Raw genomic sequence first — 26,638 nt, 5'->3', positions numbered from 1 at the left:
AGATCGCATGAGGAATGTGGAGTCGCGATGGGCCCCTTCCTCGTCCAGGCCCCTACTTTTCCTTTTTATTTACTTATTTTTATTTTTTTGAGACAGGGTCTCACTCTGTCACCCTGGCTGGAGTGCAGTGGTGCGATCTCAGCTCACTGCAGCCTCGACCTCCTGTCCCCTACCCCTCCCACCTCAGCCTCCCAAGTAGTTGGGACTACAAGTGGTCATCGTCATGCCTGGCTAATCTATTGTTTTTTTTGTAGAGGCTCGGGGGTTGCGGGGAGGGGGGTTTCTCACCGTGTTGGCCAGGCTGGTCTCGAACTCCTGGCCTCAAGCAATCTGCCCGCCTCGGCCTCCCACAGTGCTGGGATTACATAAGTGAGCCACCTCGCAGGGCCTGCCCCTACTCTTCCCCCAGGCTATATTCTTGGGTCCTGTACTCTGATCCCTCCACTGCTCTCTGGGCTTCATTTATGTCAGAGATGAATGGCCCACTTTTCATCATTAAAAAGTTACCGTTCAGCCGTGTCAAATACATAGTGAATTTTGATGACTTAATTTTTTAAAAAAAGTAAAATATCTCATTGATAATTTTTATATTAATTCCATGTTAACATGATTGTATTTTTTATATATTGGGTTAAATCAAATATATCATTAATACTTTTGCTGTTTCTTTTTAATTTTTAAATTACTTATTTATTTATTTGTTGAGAGAGGGTCTCACTCTGTCACCTAGGATGGAGTGCAGTGGCGCAATCTTGGCTCACTGCAGCCTCAACCTCCAGGGCTCAAGAAATCCTCTTGCCTCAGCCTCCCAAGTAGCTGGGACTACAGGGGCACACCACCATGCCCAGCTAATTTTTGTAGTTTTGGTAGAGATGAGGTCTCACTATGTTTCTGAGGCTGGTCTGAAACTCCTGGCCTCAATCAACCCTCCTGCCTTGGCCTCCCAAAGTTCCTTTTACTTTTCAAAATAGGGCTACTAGAGAATCTAGTAGTCGCTCCTGTTCCATTTCTTTTTTTTTTTTTTTTTTTTTTTTTTGAGACGGAGTCTTGCTTTGTTGCCCAGGCTGGAGTGCAGTGGTGCGATCTCAGCTCACTGCAAGCTCCGCCTCCCAGGTTCATGCCATTCTCCTGCCTCAGCCTCCCGAGTAGCTGGGACTACAGGCGCCCGCCACCACGCCTGGCTAACTTTTTTGTATTTTTAGTAGAGACGGGGTTTCACCATGTTAGCCAGGATGGTCTTGATCCCCTGACCTCATGATCCGCCCGCCTTGGCCTCCCAAAGTGCTGGGATTACAGGCATGAGCCACCGTGCCCAGCCTCCTGTTTCATTTCTGTTGAGCAGCACTGTTCTAGATAACAAGACAACTTGTGTACATTATCTTCTAGAAACAGCAACACAGAAGAAGTGAAACTCAGGCCCCAGGTCCCACAGAGGCCTGAGTCAAAGGCTGGGGCTCTCTGAGAGGCGTGTGTGTCTGTGTGTGTTTCTCTGCTCACGTTACCTTCCCCGGCAGCTCCGAGGGGCGGCGGTGGCAGGGCCTCAACTGGGAGGGTCCCCTCTGGCTCTTGATCTCCATCCTCTCTTTTAACCTCCACAGGTGGCGGGGGTGGTGGAGTCTCAGCTGGGAGGGTCCCCTCTGGCTCTTGATCTCCGTCCTCTCCTTTAACCTCCACAGGTGGCGGGGGTGGTGGAGTCTCAGCTGGGAGGGTTCCCTCTGGCTCTCGATCTCCATCCTCTCTTTTAACCTCCACAGGCAGCTCCTCTCCTCCACTTGGCTTTTCTGGGCAGAGCTCATCCTTGGCCTCAAAGCTTTCCTTAACAAATAGCTCCATCTTCTGCCTTGTTTCTCTGTCCCCGGGAGGCTCCTCCTTGCCTTCCTCACTGGCAGGCACGTTCTCACCATCGTCTGAAGATGTTGTCTCCCCTACTGGTGGAAAATGCAAAGGTGAATGTGGGAGTGTCCCAGGAAGACAAGGGTGTTCGTGCATACTTCAAGGGCTCACAGCAAACTTCTGAGACCAGGAAAGAGGTCAGGAACACAGTTTAAAAACGTGTCCTCGAGGGGCTGGGCTCAGTGACTCGCGCCTGTAATCCCAGCACTTTGGGAGGCCAAGGAGGGTGGATCACTTGAGGCCAGGAATTCAAAACCAGGCTGGCCAACATGACGAAACCCCCTCTCCACTAAAAATACAAAAAATTAACTGGACATGGTGGCACGCGCCTGTAGTCCCAGCTACTCAAGAGGCTGGGGCAGGAGAATCGCTTGAACCTGGGAGGTGGAGGCTGCAGTGAGCCAAGATCGTGTCACTGCACTTCAGCCTGGGAGACAAAGCAAGACTCTGTGTCCAAAAAAAAAAATAATAAAGAACACAGTTTAAAAAGTTTCTTCAAGGGGCTGGGCGTGGTAGCTCATGCTTGTAATCCCAGCACTTTGGGAGGCCCAGGCAGTCAGATCATTTGACGTCAGGAGTTCAAGACCAGCCTGGCAAACACGGTGAAACTTCGTCTCTACTAAAATAATAATAATAATAATAATAATAATAATAATAATAGCTGGGCGGGGTGGCACATGCCTATAATCCTAGCTACTAGAGAGACCAAGGCAGGAGAAGCGCTTGAACCCAGGAGACAGAGGTTGCAGTGAGTCACTGCATTCCAGTCTGGGTGACAGAGTGAGACTCTGTCTCAAAAAAAAAGTATCCTTGAGGGATGTTCATTAGCGTTGTTTACAGTGGATAATGACGCGAGCCAAATGCCCATGAAGGCGCTGCCCAGCACAGCCCTTTAATGGAACAAGTCACAGCCATCAGGAAAACAGAACGCAAGAAGTTCTTAGGAGCTGTATGCTGAAGCACTGGGGATTTAAAGGCTATGACGTTTGCCTTTATCTTCAGATAGTTCAGGGGAAAAGCAAAGTGTATGTGTGTGTGTGTTTGTGTGTGTGTGTGGCAAATATGTGTAGCAAATTATGAAAAACCACAGAATCTATTAATAAATGCAGACATACAACTATGTTTTACTATTCTTTCAGCTTTTCTGAAAATTTTTAACATTTCAAAACCAAAAGTTGGGAAAAGACAAAATATATGTAGTAAGAAAATATCTGTTGTATGGAAAATAGTTATAGTATGCTAATTCAAAAGACTAGACAGGAAGCAACATAATTATGCCATTTTTACATAAAAATGTGTATGTGGCCAGGTGCGGTGGCTCACATCTATAATCCCAGCACTTTGGGAGGCTGAGGCGGGAGGATTGCTTGAGGCCAGGAGTTTGAGACCAGTTTGGCCAACACAGCAAGGCCCTGTCTCTACAAAAAAAAAAGAATACAAAAATATTAGCCAAAGATGTTCACACCTTAATCTTAGACTATGAATATGTTACCTTACACGGACAAAGGGACTCTGCAGATGTGATTAGGATCTAGAACCCTGAGATCAGGAAATTGTCCTGGGTTATCCAGGCAGGCTCAAAAGAATCACAAGGGCCCTCAGAATAGGGAGGCAGGCGTGTCAGAGCCAGAACGAGGCTGGAAGATGCCACACTGCTGGCCTGGAAGTTGGAGGAAGGGGCCACGAGCCAGGGAACGCAGGCAGCCTCTAGGAGGTGGGAAAGGCAAGGAAGCGGGTGCTCCCCTGGGGCCCCCCAGAAGGAGCACAACCCTGAGACACCTCGATTTTAGCTTAGTGAAACCCATTTTGGGCTTCTGACCCATAGAACTGCAATAAGGTAACAGATTTGTGTTTTTTAAGCCACTAATTTTGTGGTAATTTGTTGTGGCCGCTATGAAATTACCAGATACATTTATCTCTGAAACAGAGCTCCTAAAACCCCTGTAGATAGGGGTGCTAGAAGGCTGTTTTGTTCTTACATTTTATCTTCGAGCCCAGGTCCTGGCACAGAGCTCCTAAGACCTTCGTCCAGGGTGACAGGGAGATCTTTTGTCTGAAGGGGCCCTTGGGGGTGGGGTGGCTTCCAGACCAGAGAGACCAAGTCGTGATGAGAGGCTTGGAGCTTTCAGCCCCACCCTCGTCCTTCCGAGAGGGCGGAGGGGCTGGAAATGGAGTTAATCATCCATCATGCCCACGTGCTGAAGCTTCCGGAAAACCCCCTGAACTGTGGGGTTCAGAGAGCTTCCGAGTTGCTGAACACTGGAGGTTATCTGGAGTGGGGTGTGGCCAGAGAGGGCATGAAGCTCCGCCCCTTCCCACAGACCCTTCCCTAAGCTCCGCTTCATCCCGCTGTTCATCTGCATCCCTTATCGTATCCTTTATTAATATAATAACCCAGAAAATATAAGTGTTCTCTGGAGTTCTGTGAGCCATCAGAGCAAAGTATCAAACCCAAAGGGAGTGTCGTGGGAACCCTAATTTTATGGCCATTCTGTTAGAAGTACAGGCGACACCCTGGGACTCGCAGTTGCATCAGAAGTGGGGAGTAATCTCGCGGGACCATTGCCCATCACCTGTGGGGTTAGTGTCAGGATGGAAATGAGTTGTAGGACACCCAGCTGGTGTCAGAGAATCGGTAGGTGTGGGGACACCCTGCACATTTGGTGAGCACAAGTCTGCCAAGTGTTGAGAGTGTGGTAGAAGAAAACAACCTATTTGAGTTTTCCTACTTTCAGCAGCCACAGAAAACTAATAGGTCATTTATTTTGAAAAACTGTGTTTCAATCAGTAAAAGTGGTTGGAAACGGCTCATCACCATTCGAGGTTCTCACTGGTGCTGGCAGGTGGGTGAGGCCAACTGCAGATGGATCTGCAGGTTGTGAGGAAATGGTTTAACAAAGATCCCTGGCCAGGTGCAGCAGCTCACGCCTATAATCCCAGCACTTTGGGAGGCCAAGGTGCGTGAGGTACTTAAGCCCAGGAGTTTGAGACCAGCCTGGGCAACATAGTGAGACCCCATCTCTACAGAAAAAAAAATTTTTTTAATTAGCTAAGCATGGTGGTACACACCTGTAGTCCCAGCCACTTAGGAAGCTGAGGTGAGAGGATCACTTGAGGTGGAGGTTGCAGTGAGCCAAGATTGTGCCACTGCACTCTAGCCTGGGCAACTGAGTGAGATCTTGTCCCCACCAAAAAAAAAAGAAAGACAGAAAAAAGAAAATCCAAGGCTGGGCACAGTGGCTCATGCTTGTAATCCCAGCACTTTGGTAAGCCAAGGTAGGCAGATGACTTGAAGCCAAGAATCCGAGACGAGCCTGGACAACATGGCGAAATCCCTTCTCTACTAAAAATACAAAAATTAGCCAGGCATGGTGGTGCGTGCCTGTAATCCCAGCTCTGGGGAGGCTGAGGCACAAGAATTGCTTGAACCTGGGAGACAGAAGTTGCAGTGAGCCAAGATCACGCTGCTGCACTCCAACCTTGGTGACAAAGCCAGACTCTGTCTAAAAAAAAAAAAAAAAAAAAAAAAAAAAAATCCCCAAGATTAAAGACTAAGTTTGACAGCTTAGACTCGCCTAATCTCAAAGGAACTCTGGGGCTGTTGTCTTCGGCCCAGCGCATACCTCTCTCTTGACTCTCTCTCTGTCTTTTCCTCTCCTCCGCCCGCCGCTTGATCATGGCCAAGGCTTCAATGCTGTCTGTGATCTTCTTCCGCTCCCTGCTCTCCCACTGCTGTCTCTCCTCCTTTTCAGCTGCATACCCTCCCCTAGCCCAGGCCTCCGCACAAGCTCTGTTTAAAAAAAACAAAGAAACGTAAATAGGGGAAGTGAACTCCAAACATACACTTTCTGATCCACTTGCTCATTTTCTTCAAAATCAAAGCAAAGTGAGCATCAGACATGTGGCTGCAAGGATGAAAGTTACACGTGTGAATTTTATTATTTAAGGTGGAACAGTCTGCACAGCCTTCTTAGATATGACACCAAAAGCACAAGTGACAAGAGAAAAAATAGAGAAATCGGATTCCCTCAAAATTAAAAATGTTTGTCATGCAAAGAATACCAGAAATAAAGTATTATTTAAAAAAAAAAAAAAAAAAAAAAAAAAAAGCCAGCAGGGCACAGTGGCTCACGCCTGTAATCCTAGCACTTTGGAGGCCAAAGTGGGATGATCACTTGAGCCCAGGAGTTTGAGATCAGCCTGGGCAACATAGCGAGACCCTGTGTCTACCAAAAAAAAGTAAAAAGACAACTCAAAGAATGTGAGAAGATATTTGCAAATCATATATTTGATAAGGGTCTTGTACCTGGAAAATATAAATAAGCCTCACAACTCATTAATAAAAAGATGACACAATTTCAAAATGACCAAAGTTTAGGCCAGGCATGGTAGCTCACACCTGTAATCCCAGCACTTTGGGAAGAGGAGGTGGGTGGATCACCTGAGGTCAGGAGTTCAAGACCAGCCTGGCCAACATGGAGAAACCCCGCCTCTACTAAAAATCCTAAAATTAGCTGGGCGTCGTGGCATGCACCTGTAGTCCCAGCTACTCGGGAGGCTGAAGGAGGAGAATCGCTTGAACCCACGAGGCAGAGGTTACAGTGAGCTGAGATCACACCACTACACTCCAGCCTGAGTGACAGAGTAAGATTCCACCCCCTCCCAAAAAATGAGCAAAGTTTTAAAAAATGAGAAGACAGGCTACAGACTGGGAGAAAATATTTGCAAAAAAAAAAAAAGTATCCAGGAAAGGGCTTGGATCCAAAACATACAAATAACTTTTAAACTTCAAAGATAAGGAAACAACCCAATAAAAAACCGGGCAAACGATCAAGATACCTCACCAAAAAAGATATACAGATGGCAAATAAGCCTGTGAAAAGATGCTCCACCTCACGTGTCCTGGGGAAATGCAAATTAGAACAATAAGATAACATGATGTGGCTATAAGATGGCTAAAATCCAAAACACTGGCAATGCTGTGCTCATGAGGATGTGGAGTGCCGGGAACTCTCACTTGTTCCTAGTGGGAATGCAAAATGGTACAGCCACTTTGGAAAACGGTGTGGCGGATTCTTACAGGACTAAAAATACTCTCACCATATGATCCAGCAATTGTGCTCCTAATTATTTACCCAAATGAATTGAAGACTTATGTCCACACGCAAACCTGCACATGGATGTTTACAGCAGTTTTCTTCTGATTGGCAGAAATTAGAAGCGACCAACATACCCTTTAGTAGGTGAATGGATAAACAAACTCTGGCACACCCAGATGGAGGAATATCACTTAGCAGTGAAAAGAGATGAGCTGTCAAGCCACACGAATTCATGGAAGAAGCCTAACTTCATTGCTAAGTGAAAGAAGCCAGTTCATAAAGGCTATATGCTGTATGACTCCAGCTATCTGACTTTCTAGATAAGGCAAAACCATGGAGACGGCAAAAAGATCAGTGTTACCAGGAGTTGGGGCTGAGGAGGTGGGAGGGATGAATAAGCAGAGCACAGAGGGTTTTAAGGCAGTAAAACTATTCTGTGAGATACTGTGATGGAGGATACATGACATGATGCCTTTGTCCCAACCCATACAATGTGCAACACCAAGCATGAGTCCTAAAGAAATGATGGACTTCAGTCAATAATAAGGTACCAGCATTGGTTGATTGCTTGTCACAAATGTCCCACACGAATGTAAGATGTTACAAATAGGAGAAACTGTGAGGGTGGGTGGTATATGGGAACTCTCTTTACTTTCTGCTCAATTTTTCTGTAAATCTAAAACTGCTCTGAAAATAAAGTCTAGGCCAGGTGCAGTGACTCATGCCTGTAATCTCAGTACTTTGGGAGGCCAAGGTGGGCAGATGACTTGAGCCCAGGAGTTCCGGACCAGCCTGGGCAACATGGTGAGACCCCATTTCTACAAAAAGCACAAAAACTAGCCAGGCGTGGTGGTGCACACCTGCAGTCCCAGCTACTCAGGAGGCTGAGAGGTGAGAGGGTTACTTGAGCCCAGGAGGTGGAGGCTGCAGGGAATCATGATTGCAGCGCTACCCTCCAGCCTGGGCGACAGAGCGAAACGCTGTCTCAGAAAAAAAAAAAAAAAAAAAAAAAAAAAAGTCTGTTAGAAGTCTATTAATTTTTTAAAAATCAGCAAAGAAACTGAACAGGCATTTCTCCAAAGAAGACATAAAAACTGCCAATAAGTACATGAAAGATGCTCGACATCATTATCTACCAGGGAAAAGCAAACGGAAACCACAGTGAGACACCACTTCCTACCATCCAGGGGACTAGAAATAAAAAGACAGGGCCGGGTGCAGTGGCTCACCCCTTTAATCCCAGCATTTTGGGAGGCCGAAGCAGGTGAATCACGAGGTCAAGAGATTGAGACCATCCTGACCAACATGGTGAAACCCCGTCTCTAATACAAATAGAAAAATTAGCTGGGCATGGTGGCAGATGCCTCTAATCCCAGCTGCTAGGGAGGCTGAGGCAGGAGAATCAGTTGAACCTGGGAGGCGGAGGTTGCAGTGAGCTGAGATCTCACTGCTGCACTCCAGCCTGGGTGACAGGGTGAGACTCCATCTTAAAAAAACAAAAAGAGAGAAAAAGACAGGCAATCAGAAGTGTTGGTGAGGCTATGGGAAAACTGGAACCCTCCTACACTGCTGATGGGGATGTAAAATGGTGCAGCTGCTTTGGAAAACAATGTGGTGTCTCCTCAAAAATTAAACATAAAGTCCCGTATGACCCAGAAATTCCACTCCTAGATATGTACCCAGAAGGAGACAAGAGCTGTCCACACAAAAACTTCATTATTGACAATAGCCAAAAAGTGAAAACAACCCTAATTTCCAAAAGCTAATGGACAAATACAATGTAGTGTATCAAAATGCAGTATCATGTGTCAATAAAAAGGAGTGAAGTACTGGATGGCGCACGCCACATCACAGAGGAACCCTGACAACATGACGTTGAGTGAAAGAAAAAAAAGCCCGCATGGTGGGTGACTCCATTTATATGAAATGTCCAGAACAGGCAAATCAACAGAGAGGAAAAAGAGAGGAGTAGCTGCCAGGGCCTTCAGGGAGCGAGAAATAGGGGGTGGGCTGCTAATGGGGATGGTGTTTTTTTGTGTGGGGGGACAGTCTCGCACTGTCACCCAGGTTGGAGTGCGGTGGCGCAATCTCGGCTCACTGCAACCTCTGCCTCGCAGGTTCAAGCGATTCTCTCGCCTCAGCCTCCCAAGTAGCTGGGACTACCGGCGCCCACCACCATGCCCAGCTAATTTTTATACTTTTAGTAGAGATAGGGTTTCACCATGTTGGCCAGGATGGTCGTGGTCTCTTGACCTCATGATCTGCCCGCCCTGGCCTCCCAAAGTGCTGGGATTACAGGTGTGAGCCACCATGCCCAGCCAGTGTTTCCTTTTCTTTTCTTTTCTTTTCTTTTTTTTTTTTTGAGACGGAGTCTTGCTCTGTTGCGCAGGCTGGAGTGCAGTGGTGTGATCTCGGCTCGCTGCAAGCTCCACCTCCCGGGTTCATGCCATTCTCCTGCCTCAGCCTCCTGACTAGGTGGGACTACAGGCATCCACCACCATGCCCGGCTAATTTTTTCTATTTTTTAGTAGAGACAGGGTTTCGCCATGTTAGCCAGGATGGTCTCAATCTGCTGACCTCGTGATCCGCCTGCCTCAGTCTCCCAAAGTGCTGGGATTATAGGCATGAGTCACCACACCCGGCCCAGTGTTTCCATTTTAGGGTGATGAGAATGTTCTAAAATTCATTGTGGTGATGGTTGCATACTCTGTGAATATACTCAAAGCCATTGCATTGTACGCTTTGTTTTTTATTTTTATTTTTATTTTATTTATTTATTTTTTTTGAGAGGGAGTCTCCTGACCTCAAGTGATCCACCCACCTCAGCCTCCCAAAGTGCTGGGATTACAGCCGTGAGCAACTGCATCCAGCCACATTGTACACTTTAAATACATAAACTGTATGGTATGTGAATAATACCTCAACAAAGTTGTTATTTGAAAAATAAAGTCTGGTGGATTAAAAACAGAAGGCTTACCTTCAGAGAGAAGCAGCAGATCCCTGCTGTAAAATCAAAGGTACAGGTGTTTGGAAATAGTCAGGGTGTTGCAAAGTATACTATAGCAGAGAAAGACCACGAGTCACTGAGACAGAAAATGCTAAGGAGAATAAACCATGTTCCAGTCCATTTACCACACAGTGAGAAAACCTCAGACCCTTTGATGTCAGAGCAGACAGCCAGCAGAGGCCTATCTGTTGCCTGCTATGTGCCAGGCACCGTTCTAGAGGCTGGGGACCCAGCAGCGAGTGTAAGAGCTCATCTCTGTTAGAGCAGCCCTTTTAGTCAGGGAAGACAGATCCTAAACAAAGAAATGAGTGTATGTCAGAGGCTGATGTGTCCTAAGAGGAAATTAAATCAGGCCGAAGAGACATCAAGTGGAGCAGGCACTATTTACATGGGTTATGGAGAGTGCGTTAATGACAGGTGAGCAGATGCCTGCTGCATCCTAGATGATAGCAAGTACCCAGTGTCAAACAATTAGTCAGTGGTTGGATTAAGAGTCAACGCCAGGGGTGTGGTGGCTCATGCCTGTGAGGCTTTGGGAGCCTCAGAGCTTTGGGAGGCCAAGGCAGGAGGATCACCTGAGGCCAGAAATTTGAGACTGGCCTTGGCAACACAGTGAGACTCCCATCTCTACAAAAAACTTAAAAATTAACTGGGTTTGGTGATGCACGCTTGTAAACCCAGTTACTTGGGAGGCTTGTGTGAACCCAGGAGTTTGAGGCTGCAGTGATGGCGCCACTGCACTCCTGCCTGGGTGACAGAGTACAACCCTGTCTCTAAAAACAGATTCAAGCCAGGTTAATCTGACTCCTGAGCTGGAGTCTTGGGCTATGCTGTAAAGGATGGTGGCTCCTATTGCTCACATCCACGTTACTTTCCTCAGCATGGCCCCCGGGATGGGGGTAGCCTCTTCAGTGGCAGCTGCTCCCACTGGTTCACTCCTAGGAGCCGAGCACCTGCTCAGAGTCCTGCGTGTTGCTCACAGGCACTCACAAGGACCCTGTGGCAACAATATTCTCATCCCCACTCTGCAGATGAGGAACACGTGCCCAGGGAGGTTAGGGAGCTCCCCCAGGGTCGTAACGTAGCTCGTGGCTGCAGAGCTGGTTTGGGAGTCAGGCCCCTGCACACTGGCTGCTCTCCCTGTCCTCATCACCCCTAGACCTGGGGCCCAGGGAGCTGAGTCAATTTCTGTTGAACCTCCCAGGAGCAGGTCTTGTTTTCTTACCTGGCTAAAGTGGAAGCTCTATTGGAAATATTTGTTAATTATTAAATTTGTGAGTTTTAAAACATATTACAAGCTACATTGATCTTAAATGTTGTATAATGCAAAATTCAGATTGTACTTCTCATCAAGTAGCCTATATGACTGATATTTTATTCTAATTAGAATTACTAAATTGATCTAAATTTAAAAGTAAGTTAAAAACACAGATAAAAGCAGTGACGATAAACATGGCAGTCCAGGGTATAATGTTCCTAATATTAAAGAAGCTCATACAAATCAGTAAGAAAACCACTTCAGAAAGAAACTTGGAAAAAGTCACGGACAGAATATTCATAAAGGAGGAAATATAAGTGTCTAGTAACAATGAAAAAAATGCCCAACTTCATCAATTATCCAAAAATGGCAATTTAAAACAACAGGGTACTATCTTCACCCATTAACTAACTTGGCAAAGATTTCTTTTCACGGTTATGTTTTGTGAGGTTGTAAATTGGTACAAACTCTCTAGAAAACAACTAGAAAATATTTGTAAGAGTTTTTACAAAGTCTGGAACTGCATTCTTCAATGCAGTGATGCTACTCCCAAAATTCCATTCCGAGGAACTCATCAGCAAAGAGGTAAACCACCAATACAAAGATACTTATCAAAGGAATATAAAAATCTATGAATAAGTGCTTAAATTCCCATTATAGTCAATTATGTAGCCATCAAGCCTATTTCCAAAGAACGTTTTCGATATATGAAATTGCTCAAGAATCAGAAATTTAAAAAGTTTAATATTAAGCATGGTCAACTATTAAATATTAAAATGTGATCAGAAGGCTTTTCTCTTCTTACCTGTCCTTTGGAAACACTGGTCTATCATCCAGGTATGTTAAGTGCTTTAGTCGTACAGTGACTGTCCTTCTATAATTAGGAATGTGTCTGATAACCGGGTTTCCCATCAAATTCAGTACACGCTGAAAGAAGACAAGCAGAACCAAAATGATTACTGAAAGATGCGACTGAATTATTTGATGTGTGCTGTGCACTAAGAATAAATGAACAAAATCTAGAGAAGTGCCAATATCACGTCCTGGTGACTTGATGGGAGAAATCGGAAGGTTTCCATTGCTCTCATGCTATCAGAGCTGTCTAGATCATTCAGCAGCCCTTTCCTCCACTTGAACTTCAGATCTTAGATCTCATTGTCCCTCCAGAACAATATTGGAAAACATTTTCTTAGGCTTTTTCTGAGAGCAGTTGATTATATTAGTTTTGCTACCCAACCTCTTTTACTGAAATGATTCTCTGCCTAATTGATTGTTTTCTTTTCTTCCCAGCCAGGATCCATTTTAAGAAAACGCACACAGCTGCTAGACAGAGAAGCAGCAGTGACTAAGGGAAAGGATGGAGAGTGCCCGCTTACTTCTGCAGAGTGCCGTAGGATGCAGGGCCCTTCTCCCTCAGCTTACAGCTCTCCCTGCTGTCAGTTAGGACCAGGGAGGAGGAAGGGGTTCAGCAATCCCACCTGCCATCCTCTCCCATGTTTAAATACTGTCACCTCCTCTATTGCCTTAAGAAACTCAAAGAAGTTGGCCAGGCGTGGTGGCTCATGCCCGTAATCCCAGCACTTTGGGAGGCCGAGGCGGGCGGATCACGAGGTCAGGAGATCGAGACCATCCTGGCTAACACGGTGAAACCCCATCTCTACTAAAAATACAAAAAATTAGCTGGGCATGGTGGCGGGTGCCTGTAGTCCCAGCTACTCGGGAGGCTGAGGCAGGAGAATGGCGTGAACCAGGGAGGTGGAGCTTGCAGTGAGCCGAGATCGCGAGCGCCACTGCACTCCAGTCTGGGAGACACAGCGAGACTCCGTCTCAAAAAAAAAAAAAAAAAGAAACTCAAAGAAGTTGAATGCTTAGGGGGGCTGGGCTTGGTGGCTCACTCCTATAATCCCAGCACTTTAGGAGACTGAGGTGGGTGAATCACTTGAGGTCAGGGGTTCGAGACCAGCCTAGCCAACATGGTTAAACCCCATCTCTACTAAAAATACAAAAATTAGTGGGGCGTGGTGGCGAGCACCTGTGATCCCAGCTACTCAGGGGCCTGAGGCAGAAGAATCACTTGATCCCAGGAGGCGGAGGCTGTAGTGAGCTGAGATTATGCCACTGCACTCCAGCCTGGGTGACAAAGCGAAACTCCATCTCAAAAAAAAAAAAAAAAAAGTAGTTGAATGCTTAAGGCAACATGAGGGTGAACCATTTCAAAATCTGTCTGCCTAAACTGATGGAATATTTTTCATATCTAAAGTGTTTCTTTGTTGAAGATACCGTAAACGAGTTAGTTTAGCATTTCCCAAACTTCATTCTCATGCTGTCTTTACCATTCTTGCTCTATTTTCAAGTGATTTACCCTGCACAGGGTGGGGCGGTGGGAGCAATACACCCAGGCAGCAATAAAGGGGTACACGGTGTGGGGAGGATTTAAATGCAGACACAAAACAACTATTAATATAAAGCAACCTGCTTTCCTTCTGGGCTGAATTATGTCCTAATCAAAATTCACATGTTAAAGTCCCTCAGCACCTCAGAATGTGACTGTATTTGGAGATAAGACTTTTAAAGCCATGATGAAGTTGAAATGAGCCCATTAGGATAGGCCCTAATCCAATCTGACTGGTGTCCTTAGAAGAAGAGAGTAGGACACAGCACATAGGGAGGGACCGTGTGAGGACCCAGGGAGAAGACGGCCCTCTACCAGCCAAGGAGAGAAGTCAGGAGAACCCAGCCCTGCCCACACCTTGCTCTTGACGTTCAGTCTCCAGAATTACGAGAAAATAATTTTTTTTTTTTTTTTTTGAGATGGAGTCTAGCTCTGTTGCCCAGGCTGGAGTGCAGTGGCGCAATCTTGGCTCACTGCAAGCTCCACCTCCCACGTTCATGCCATTCTCCTGCCTCAGCCTCCCAAGTAGCTGGGACTACAGGCGCCCACCACAATGCCTGGCTAATTGTTTGTATTTTTAGTAGAGACAGGGTTTCATCACGTTAGCCAGGATGGTCTCAATCTCCTGACCGTGTGATCCACCTGCCTCGGCCTCCCAAAGTGCTGGGATTACAGGTGTGAGCCACCATACCCAGCCATGAAAAAATATATTTCTATTGGTTAAGCCACCCGGTACTTATGGCAACCCCAGCCAAAACAAAAACGAACAAATGGGAGGATTATAATAGAATAGAACTTTCTATTCTCACCATGCACTGCAGTTCTAAACTAGTCTTTTGATAGTACATGCTACAGATTGTTCCTGAACTATGATTTGCTTTCAGTTGACTCGCTTTTCTCCGTGTTTATCAATGCACTAAGTGGTATACAATAAACTCAAGGGTTTTGTGTGCTAGTTTTTAGTATTTTTTTCTTAGTACACATGACAACACATAGACACTAATAAGCAAGGAAGCTGTCAAAGGTACTAGAGAGGACTTAAAAGGACATGGGAAGCAAGCCAAAAGATGAGAATTTTTTTTTTTTAGACAATGTCTCATTCTGTCTGGAGTGCAGTGGTGAGATCTCAGCTCACTGCAACGCCTCCTGGGTTCAAGCAATTCTTATGCCTCCCAAGTAGCTGAGAACACAGACGTGCACCAACACACCCAGCTAATTTTTGTATTGTTATTAGGGATAGGGTTTCACCATGTTGACCAGGCTGGTCTCAAACTCCTGGCCTCGAGTGATCTGCCTACCTTGGCCTCCCAAAGTGCTGGGATTACAGGTGTGAGCCACCATACCTCACCTGGATGGGAAAATTTGAACATGAAAAATTAAAGTGACTGCAAGAGTTAAATCTTGTCAAATACTGTATATATAAATGCATGCATTCATAATGATACTAAAAAAAGAAAGGCTTCATTGTCACCATGAGAGGTTGCTAGGGTCTCAATTCATTTTACTGAAAATTGATAAATAACCAGCCTGAGCAATATGGCAAAACCCCATCTCTACAAAAAATATAAAAATTAGCCGGACATGGTGGTGTGCACCTGTGCTCCCAGCTACTTGGAGGCTAAGGTGGGAGAACTGTTTAAGCCCAGGAGGTCGAGGCTGCAGTGAGCCATGATTATGCCACTGCACTCCAGCCTGGGTGACAGAGCAAGACCCTGTCAAAAAAAAAAAGAAAGGAAAGAAAAAGAAAATTAATAAATAAAAGGGCCAAACATTGATCCTGGCCTTTTCTGCATGAACTGCATGAACCGCTAGTTGGTGAGTGAAAGCTCTTTGTAGAAGCATTCTAGCTAACAAATGCTGAGACAGTGAGAGAACTGGAAAGTTGTCATTGTGTGATTCCTCATTAAATAATTCCTCTAGGCAACTTTCATCAGTGACTGCTGAAATAACTGGGAGAAGGACTGATGGGAAACTTGATAATGGCTGGACAAGGCTGACAACATCTGAACCCACTAGTGAATCTTAAAATGACAAAAGGAAAAGCAAGTAGGCATCATATGCTCCCTGATGTGAGGAACTGGCAGTGGAAGGACCTGGCATACCTCAAGGTGAAATACTGAGCCCGAATACTATTCGGTCTCTGACTCCAATATCATTTTACAGGAAATACCAGGGCCAGCAGAACATGTTAAGTGGCACCACAAGGATGCAATCAGCTAAATCCAGAATGTGGATAACACCAGACAGAGGACCTGGTTTCCTTGAAAAATCAATTGAGTGGTGGCTGAGCGTGATGACTCATGCCTGTAATCCTAGCACTTTGGGAGGTTGAGGCGGGTGGATCACTTAGGGTCAGGAGTTCAAGACCAGCCTGGACAACATGATGAAACCCTGAATCTACTAAGGATACAAAAATTAGCTGGGTGTGATGGCATGCACCTGAAATCCCAGCTACTTGGGAGGCTGAGGCAGGAGATTTGCTTGAACCCACAGGCAGAGGTTGCAGTAGGCCGAGTTCGTGCCATAGCACTCCAGCCTGAGTGACAACAGTGAAACTCCATCTCAAAAAAAAAAAAAGTCCTTATCTGTCAGAGGTACCCACTGAACTATTTGAGGGTAAAATAATATGACATCTGGCATTTCAGATATTCCAGCTAAAAACACAAAGTGGAAAAAAGTGTGAAAAAGGGAAGGAAGGAAGGCAGGAAGGAGAGAAAAGACAAAAGGACTTGATATTTGATGAAAATAATAGAAGTGGTTTCCTGTGGTGCTTTTTCATGGTTTTTTTGTTTTTACCAAATCGGGCATGCTTTCCAAAATGCTCAGGATCTCAGGGTCACTCAGCTTGTTGTGTGAAAGGTCAAGGACACAAAGCGTCAAACACTCTCGAAGATGCTGAATGTCCTCCACGGTCTCCAGGTGATTGTGGGCCATCTGCAGTGTGTTCAGGACTGGGAGGCAGGCTGGAAGGTAAGGTCAGCAGAAGTCAAAAACAAAGGCATAAAAATGCTTCTTGGGCCAGGTGCAGTGGTTCATACCTGTAATCCCAACACTTTGGGAGGCTAAGGCAGGAGAAACTTTTGAGCCCAGGAAGTTTGAGATCAGCCCGGGTAACAGAGTAAGACCCCATATCTATAAAAAGTAGAAAAACTTGCCAGGTCTGGTGGCACGTGCCTGTGGTCTCAGCTACCTGGGAGGCTGACGTGGGAGGATCACTTGAGACCAGGAGGTCAAGGCTGCAGTGAGCTGTAACTGCACCACTGCATTTCAGCCTGGGTGACAGAGCAAGACCCTGTCTCAAAAAGAAGTAAAGCAAAACAAAACCAAAAACACTTCTTGCCCATAATATAAAATCTTAGAAGCTCCCTCAGGGGAAAGTGATGGACATACGGCAAATAGGCACACTGCTTGCTGGGTACTCTTACAGAGGTTTTCAATGGTCTTGATGTAATTGTTGCTGAGGTTAAGAGCATCCAGTTTCTGCAGAGCTTCCAGGTTCTCGATCTTATGGAGCAAGTTCACTTGCAAGAAGAGGCAACGCAACTCGGTTTGCGCCTCCAGGTTTTCGATTCTCTGTATTCCATTGCTCTGCAGCCAGAGACAGCGCAGCCCTGTATACTCTTCCAGGTTCTCAATGCGATCAAAACCTAACAAGAAGGAAGCACACGGGAATTCAGCTCCTACTCACAGGGCAGAGGGGTCATGGTCACCCTTGTTTTTGCCTACTAGTAGGGACTGAATGTCTGTGTCCCTTCAAAATTCATACATTGAAATCCTAACCCCTAATGTGATGGTATTAGGAGGTGGGACTTTTGGGAGGTGATAAGGTCATGAGAGAAGAACCCTCAGGAATGGGATTAGTGGCCTCATAAACGAGGCCCCAGAGAGCTCCTTTGCCATCTTCACTCCATGAGGATACAGCACTAGAAAGTGCTATCTGAGAATAAAAAAGCAGGCTCTCACCAGCCACCATATCTGCCAGTCCTTTGACCTTGGACTTCCCAGCCTCCAGAGCTGTGAGAAATACATTTTTGTTGTTTACAAGCCACCCAGGCTATGGTATCTTAGTCACTCAAAACAGACTAAGACACCTGCCTGCCTGGCATCCACACCTCCTTCCTCCAGTAACAACTTTTCTTGGAGGAACCATCCTTCTCCTAATACCACCTGACGGCTCTCTGGGCAGCCGATCAGAGTCATGGGGACTCATTCAGGGGTGGCCACACTTAGCCAAGCAAGACCAACTTTGATGCATCCCAGGGGGTCTTGCTGAAAAGACGGATAGTCTTTCTGCTGGAATCACCCACCTGAAAGGGTGGAGCCTACTGCTGCCTTCATGGTAGGGAGTGGGTGGAGGCGGGGGTGCAGTGGGGGTAAACCTGCCCTGAAAATGTCCCCACCAGGCCTAACCCTGGTGCAAACTGTAGGCCTTGTTTTGTTCTCTTTTTCAGTTTTATGAGCCAAATTTAGGGTTAGGAAAACAAACATTTTAGTTTCCTTTAGTAACTCATCATCAATGTGTAACTCACGCTTTACCTACTATTATCAACACTTTTTAAAGTTCTTTATTTTGTTGCCTGAAAAAGTTTTTATTACAAATTTTTCATATCAGTGGTGAGCAAAAATGCACCCATGTTCCTGCCAACAGATAATCGTTTTCATTTTTCTCTCTCGCCTTCCAAGATTGCTATGAGCATACATAATATTGAAAATAGTTATAGAATACACTTAAACATAGGTATTGTATAGATAGACTTTTTTTAATCCTATCTTTTTTCCACAACAATGTTGATTATTTTATTTCTTCAAGTTTTATTTTAAGTTCCTGGGTTCCTGTGCCAGATGTGCTGGTTTGTGACATAGGTGTGTGCCATGGTAGTTTGCTGCACAGGTCATCCCGTTACCTACGTACTAAGTCCAGCATCCATTAGCCATTCTTCCTGATGCTCTCCCTCCTTGCAAACCCTCTCCACACAAATTTTTATAGCGGAAGTATTTGTCATGTTGCTCCAAGGTCTTCATGCTGGAGTCAGTATCTATGAAAGATGGGAACTTTTTTTTTTGTCTTTACGTCTTTAAGACAGGCACAACACCATTGTGACGTCTAAACAACAGTTCCTCAATGTCATCAAAGAGCCAGTAACTGGTCACACTTCTTTGTTGTCTTTTTTTCCAAACTGTTTACTGTCTGAATCAACATACAAATAAGGTCCAAACCTTGTAATTAGTGGATGTCTCTTAAGTCACTTTTTTTTTTTTTTTTTTTTTTGAGATGGAGTCTGGTTCTTGTCGTCCAGGCTGGAGTGCAATCGCACAATATCGGCTCACTATACCCTACACCTACACCTCCCGGATTCAAGTGATTCTCCTGCCTCAGCCTCCTGAGTAGCTGGGATTACAGGCACCCGCCATCACACCTGGCTAATTTTTGTATTTTTAGTAGAGATGGGGTTTCACCATATTGGCCAGGTTGGTCTCCAAGTCCTTACCTCAGGTGATCTGCCTGCCTTGGCCTCCCAAAGTACTGGGGTTACAGGTGTGAGCCACCGCGCCCAGTCAGCCTTTTATTTTGGACAGAATCTTGCTCTGTCACTTAGGCTGCAGTGCAGTGGCACAATCTTAGCTCACTGCAGCCCGCCTCCTGCCTCAGCCTTCCAGGTAACTAGGATTTACAGGCATGCACCACCACACTCGGCTAATTTTTTTTTTTTTAATTTTTTTTTATTTTTAGTAGAGACAGGGTTTCACCATGTTGACCAGACTGGTCTCAAACTCCTGATCTGCCTGCCTGCCTCAGCCTCCCACATTGCTGGAATCACAGGCAAGAGCCACACGCCCGGCCTTACGTCACTTTTAACCTAGAGTGTGTGTGTCTCTCTCTCTTTCTTTCATTGCGGTTTTTTGTTGAAGAAACTGGATTATTTGTCCCCTTGGTTTCTGACATTCTGGTTTTTCTCCCTGGTCTTTGCTCTAGCTCTCACCCCATCTCCTCCCCCTTTGCTGTTCAAGCCATCTCCAACTTGCTGCTACCCCCTGGATCCCCCCATCACTGCAACCACCTGGCTAAAGTCTCCCTAAGATCCTAATTGCTATATGCTATTGGCAGTCCTCTTAGCCCATGACCATTCCAAGGCATCTGGCCCATGGGCCCTGCACCCCTTTCCCAGCTTCCTCCTCAGGCTCTCTGGATCACCCTCCTAGTATCGCTGCCTTCATGTTAGCAATGCAGTAAGACAGGAGTGGATCCTGACACCAACAGCATACAATGGAGTGATGAAGTGTCACCACCACTTTTGTCTTGGCCTTGCTTCCTTTCTTGGGTAACTTGCTCTAAGGGAAGCCAGATCCCATGGGGAGGCTCATGTGGTGAGAAATTAAGGCCTCTGGCTGACAGCTATGAGGGTGAGGCCTAGAGCCTGGAAGTGGATTCTTTAGCCCCACTCAAGCCATCAAATGAGTGAGGCTGCGCTGACAGTCTGACTACAGCCTCATGAGAGACCCCGAGCCAGAACCACCCAGCTCATGACTCCCGAGTTCCCAGCCCTCAGAAACTGGGTGAGATCATGAGTTGAAGTTGCTAAGTTTCGGGGTAGTTAATTATGTAGCAATAGATAACTAATATGGGCACCTCTCTCTCCTAGCTCTTCTACCTCTCTGACTATCTCTACTTAGTCAAACTTACTGGTTCCTTTTTTCTTCCCGCCTCTTAAGTATCAGTACCCCAGGGGTCTGTCCTCCTACATCATCTTACTCACTGCTACACTTGGATGCTGGGTGGCGAATTTTGGAGTGGGCAAAAGTGGAGGTGAGGAGACCCATAGGAGTTGTTCTGACCCCTTGAGGCATTTGTGCTCCTGGATCCTTTTGGGCATCTCCCTGCCAGGGCACCATCCTCATAATAGCTGCTCCCATCCCCCAGGATGCCAAAGACACATTTGCCAGTTCCCTCTGTGCATTTTCAGCACTGAGCAGTGCTGGGCACACGGTAGACTCTTGGCAAGCAGCTACTGAAGAAACAAATGAACAATGAGAGGACTGATGAGCAAGTTGGTCACCCCATCAGCACAGGCTGGGAGCCCTCAGGCTGGGAAAAGCCGTCTGTGAACCTGAGCTTCCATTTATATGTGATACTGGACTCCAACCCTGGCTCCTGCTCATGCCTCTCCATTCTAAGAGGCACCCAAAGATCCTCATTATTTGTTTCCAACATCAAGCTGCAATCCTTCCCAACATATACCTCCCAAACCCAAAGTACTTACAAACTAACTTTCTGGTATGAAAAATTAAAGTCCTAGCTGGGTACAGTGGCTCACACTTATAATCCCAGCACTTTGGGAGGCTGAGGCAGGTGGATTGCCTGAGCTCAGGAGTTTGAGACCAGAAAGGGCAACATGGTGAAACCCCGCCTCTACTAAAAATACAAAAATTAGCAAGGTGTGGTGGCGGGTACCTGTAACCCAGCTACTCAGGAGGCTGAGGTAGGAGAATTGCTTGAACCTGGAGGCAGAGGCTGCAATGAGCAGAGATTGTGCCACTGCACTTTAGCTTGGGCAACAGAGCAAGATACCATCTGACCAAAAAAAAAAAAAAAGAGAGAGAGAAAAGAAAAAAGAAAATAAATTCCTTAGGAAACAACAATAAAAGATAATGTGTTTCCTTGGTGTTCCTATAGCCAGTGGCTCCTTTGTAAACTCTGGTCAGGCAAGACTTTTTCTTGAAATAAAAGTTATTCCTTTTCCGTAAATCTCCACTAAACTCTGAAATTTCCTGCTTAGATACATTCTGAGAACTAAAGATGATCCCTGCAAGTAATTTTTTATACCGCTAGGCAGAATCCTCCCACCTGACATGAAGCACTTCCTCTCTTAGGCCCTTACCTTTAAAGTGTAAATACAGCGTATCATTCAATGCTGGGGTAGTATAAAGCTTGTGCTGCTTGCAGAGTTTTTGCAGGGAACTTTTAGTCATTCTGTTAAAATGTAAAATATGAATAAGCTTATTGCAAATTGTCAGCTGTAAAATATATTCTCACAGTTCTTTACCACATCCATTCCTGCCCAAAATTCTATAACATCCTATATGCCTGATACCTATTTTAAGTTCTTCTTTTTCTCTTTCTCCTTTTCTTTTTCTTCTTCTTTTTTATATAGATTTTAGGGCCTCATCCAGTATTATTTTCAGCATTTTTTCTTTTTTGAGATGGAGTCTCACTTTATCGCCCAGGCCGGAGTGCAATGGCACAATCTCAGTTCACTGCAATCTCCGCCGCCTGGGTTCAAGCGATTCTCCTGCCTCAGCCTCCCAAGTAGCTGGGATTACAGGCATGCACCACCATGCCCGGCTAATTTTTGTATTTTTAGTAGAGACGGGGTTTCACCATGTTGGTCAGACTGGTCTTGAACTCCAGACCTCAGGTGATCCACCTACCTCAGCCACCCAAAGTACTGGGATTACAGGCATGAGCCATTGTGCTTGGCCTATTTTCAGCATTCTTAAAAATTGCAATGTATGCTCTTTTTTTTTATTTGAGATGGAGTCTTACTCTGTCATCCAGGCTGGAGTACAGTGGTACGATCTTGGCTCACTGCAACCTTCACCTCCTGGGTTCAAGCGATCCTCCTGCCTCAGCCTCCCGAGTAGCTGGGATTACAGGCACCCGCCACTATGCCCAGCTAATTTTTTGTATTTTTAGTAGAGACGGGGTGTCACCATATTGTCCAAGCCGGTCTCAAACTCCTGACCTCGTGATTCGCCTGCCTCAGCCTCCCAAAGTGCTGGGATTACAGGCGTGAGCCACTGTGCCCAGCCTAAAAATTGCAATGTACGTTCTAATAAAAAATACTTTAAATGGTGTCATCAGGAACTACTGCTGTTCCTCTCTGCAGGTCTGGCATTAAAGTTGAATAGAATATGCGCTCAGCTGTGCGGCAGAGGCAGTGCCATCTTCACTCCATTCTCAGACACCAGGCAGGCAATTCAATCTCTACCAGCCTCTATTTCCTTATCTGTACAAGGGAGTGATTACGTCATCCGCCTTACTCCGTAAATGTGCACTACTTGGCAGCATGCCCACATACCTGGGGCCCCGATCTTCTCTGTCTTCTCTTGGGTGTGCGAAGTGACCACCTGACCCATTATCACCACTCAGTTTCTGTTGGCTTTGGTAGGATGTGGCAGAAGAACCCACACATATTTCCTTAGGATCATTAATTTCTGTAAAATAAAAGAGATCAGATCTGTAGAGATCAAGATATATACCAAAAAATATCCCCCAACTTCAGCTTGGTTAATGACCATCCACTTTTACTATAGAACACCAGTATCCTTTAGCGGCCGGGTATGGTGGCTCATGCCTGTAATCCCAGCCGTTTGGGAGGTTGAGGCAGGTGGATTGTTTGAGCCCAGGTATTTGAGACCAGCTTGAGCAACATGGCAAACCCCATCTCTGCAAAAAATACAAAAATTGGCCGGGCGCGGTGGCTCAAGCCTGTAATCCCAGCACTTTGGGAGGCCGAGACGGGCGGATCACGAGGTCAGGAGATCGAGACCATCCTGGCGAACACGGTGAAACCCCGTCTCTACTAAAAATACAAAAAACTAGCCGGGCGAGGTGGCGGGCGCCTGTAGTCCCAGCTACTCCGGAGGCTGAGGCAGGAGAATGGCGTAAACCCGGGAGGCGGAGCTTGCAGTGAGCTGAGATCCGGCCACTGCACTCCAGCCTGGGCGACAGAGCCAGACTCCGTCTCAAAAAAAAAAAAAAAAAAAAAAAAAAAAATACAAAAATTAGCCAGATGTAGTGGTGCGTGCCAGTAGTCCCAGCCACTTGTGGGGCTGAAGCAGGTTGATCACTCAAGCTTGGGAAGTTGAGGCTACAGTGAGCTGTATTCACAGCACTGCACTCCAGCCTGGGCAACAAAATGAGACCCTGTCTCTCCAGAAAAAAAAAAAAAAGAACACTAGTAATCTTTAAATGCATAACAATTTTTTTTTTTTTTTTTTTTTTTTTGAGACCGAGTCTCACTCTGTTGCCCAGGCTGGAGTGCAGTGGCACGATCTCAGCTCACTGCAAGCTCCGCCTCCCGGGTTCACGCCATTCTCCTGCCTCAGCCTCCTGAATAGCTGGGACTACAGGTGCTCACCACCATGCCCGGCTAATTTTTTTTTTTTATTTTTTATTTTTTGTATTTTTAGTAGAGATGGGGTTTCACTGTGTTAGCCGGAATGGTCTCAATCTCCTGACTTCATGATCCGCCCACCTCGGCCTCCCAAAGTGCTGGGATTACAAGCGTGAGCCACCGTGCCCGGCCTAAAGGTATAACAATTTTTAAAGCACTGGCAAAGACTATGTAAATTTCACTTCTAGGTAGTCCTCTATAAAAACTTTTGTACAGGTGCACAAGAAAACATGGACAAAGAGATTTGTTTCTGCATTTTTTATAAAAGCCAAAAACTGTTAACAATGTAAATATCCATCTATAGGGACTGGTTACATAAAACAATGACTTGCTTTTCTGCCTTTGAGAAGAATGCACTAGAACTACATCTATCCACAGGGATAATTCTCAGAAACGTATATGGAGTGAAAAAAGCAAGTTTCACAATAAGCACAGGATACTGTATATAAATTAAAAATATGCAAACCAATGCTATGTATTGTTTCAGGGCATATATGTATAGAAAAGTGCTTGCAAGAATCCATATAAAATTCTGGACAAGGGAGGAAAGGAATGGGATTAGAAATCAGGTGGGGGACAGGGGACAAAAGGAACACCAACTTTATGTGAAATGTTTTCTTTTTTCTTTTTTTGGAGACAGTCTTGGTCTATCCCCCAGGTTGGAGTACAGTGCTGGGATCTCAACTCACTGCAGCCTCCGCCTGCCAGGTTCAAGCAATTCTCATGCCTCAGCCTCCCAAGTAGCTGGGATTACAGACGTCCACCACCACGTCCAGCTAATTTTTTTGTATTTTTAGTAGAGACAGGGTTTCACCATGTCGGCCAGGCTGGTCTCAAACTCCTGACCTTAGGTCCCCGCCTGCCTTGGCCTTCCAAACTGCTGGGATTACAGGCGCGAGCCACCATGCCCGGCCTTATTTATTTTTATTTATTTTTTGTTTTGGGGGAACTTATTTCTTTAATTAAAAAAGACTTCAAGTAAATATGATAAAATGTTAATCATTTTCAGTTCTTGCTGGCAAAACATAGGTATTTGTTTTAATGTTCTTTGTTCTTTTGCCTTTTAAAAAATTTCTCAAGCCAAGTGTAGTGGAGCACGCCTGTAATCCCAGCTACTCAGGAGGCTGAGGCAGGAAGATCTAGCCTGGGTAACACAGTGAGATTCTATCCCTTAAAAAAAATCTTCAAAAGGAAAATCACATGAAAAGAAACAAAAATAGTGAGACTATCTTTGATAAAAATAACATGAGCACATTCAAAAGAATAATTTTTTTAAAGGTCATTCAAAATTGGCCAATTCAACTGCACTTAACTTTAAGAGCGATTGTCTGCTGCTTTCTGTGTTTGTGTGGTCTATCGAACAAGAAGGGGGACTGATTCTTAAACTCGTCAATTTTGCATAGAATGCCCAGCCACAGGAAGCAAGAGATAAACGTTTGTGGAAAAAATAAAGAATAAGCGCTCGATATATAAATATTAATAAGTAATTAATAACAAGAGCTACCATTTAATAATGGCCCACTATATACTGGAGCATTTAATTGTAATTCTCTCCATATACTCCTGTATAATTATCCCAGCTTACAGATGAGGAGACTAAGGCTCCGAGAGGTTAAGCTCTGGGCCAACGGCCATAAAGCTGGCCAGCTGCTAAGCCTCAACCTGAACCCAGTGTCAATGGCTCCAAGGTCAGTGTCTTTCCACTGAGCAATGCCAGTTCCCTATGGCTCCTCATACAAGGTTCATCTGGACAGTTGATGCTTAAGATACATTTGTCGCCTGGAACACAAATCAGCTGGTTTGTTGCCTGGGTTCAGAAACTGGAACACAAATCAAGTGGCTTTTTAATCTAATCACTAAAAGGTTTCCCTTAGGGCACCAAGTCTAGTCTAGTGGGAGCAGAAGCTAAGTCGGCCTTCCTTCCTTCCTTTTTCTTTTTTGAGACGGAGTCTTGCTCTGTTGCCCACAAACTCAAGTGCAGTGGTGTGATCTTGGCTTACTGCAACCTCAGCCTCCCACTTGGCTCACTGCAACCTCCGCCGCCCGGGTTCAAGCGATTCTCCTGCCTCAACCTCCCAAGTAGCTGAGACTACAGGCGCCCGCCACCACGCCCAGCTCATTTTTTGTATTTTTAGTAGAGACAGGGTTTTACAATGTTGGCCAGGCTGGTCTCGAACTCCTGACTGACCTGATGATCCGCCAGCCTCGGCCTCCCAAAGTACTGGAATTACAGGCGTGAGCCACCGCGCCTGGCCGAGTCTATTCTGTCACTGACTAGCCGAGGGTTATCTGTTTGGAGAAAGTTTTATAACCCCTTAAGTATCTTAAGTATTTCCTCCTCTGTACGAAATGGGGAGAGAAGCCCCTACTGCAGAGCGTTGGCTGCTACCGTTACTATTGTTGTTATTATTTGGCTGTGAAGATAGCGTATGTGGTGTGGAAGGGGGCTGGAGTGCCCAGCCGTGTCGGCCCCTTGCCCACCACCCTCCGTGGGGGGGCAGTCGGCACCTTCCTTGCAGCCCCCTGGGCCTGCGCTCCCGTGGTCACCCGCAGACTCCTCCACGCCGGACTCCTGCGTGCAATCCAGCTCTGCTGCCCCACCTGCCGCAGGCTCCGAGGGTTTAGGGTGCATGTTTACTTCGGCGACACCGAACGCCCCGCAGCTGTGGGGAGCCCCGGTCCGCGGTGGACGTCGCTACGGCCCTAGCCCAGCCAGAGACTCCCCGTTTTCCTTCTTCGCCAGCCGCTCGCGCCCTAGTCGTTGCAGCCCAACGCTTCCCCGGTCGCCAAGGCAACTGCCGCGCACGCGCACTC

At 46.0% G+C, this 26,638-nt stretch overlaps 1 protein-coding gene across 1 annotated transcript in view; it reads right to left on the bottom strand.

The window, feature by feature from the left end:
• The window catches only part of DNAAF1 (dynein axonemal assembly factor 1), a 32,573-nt gene extending 5,973 nt beyond the window's left edge, over positions 1 to 26,600 (bottom strand). Inside the window, 8 exon segments of the mRNA XM_007994210.3 lie at positions 1,503 to 1,925; positions 5,517 to 5,683; positions 12,063 to 12,184; positions 16,446 to 16,612; positions 17,075 to 17,296; positions 21,527 to 21,618; positions 22,727 to 22,862; positions 26,333 to 26,600. Coding sequence (XP_007992401.3) covers positions 1,503 to 1,925; positions 5,517 to 5,683; positions 12,063 to 12,184; positions 16,446 to 16,612; positions 17,075 to 17,296; positions 21,527 to 21,618; positions 22,727 to 22,862; positions 26,333 to 26,456 — 1,453 coding nt within the window. The 5' untranslated portion in view covers positions 26,457 to 26,600.
• Positions 26,601 to 26,638: the final 38 nt, after the last annotated feature.

Source organism: Chlorocebus sabaeus, chromosome 5 (assembly GCF_047675955.1).
Source record: "Chlorocebus sabaeus isolate Y175 chromosome 5, mChlSab1.0.hap1, whole genome shotgun sequence".
NCBI classification, from domain to species: Eukaryota; Metazoa; Chordata; class Mammalia; order Primates; family Cercopithecidae; genus Chlorocebus; species Chlorocebus sabaeus.
This window is presented reverse-complemented; position numbering and strand designations above follow the sequence as displayed.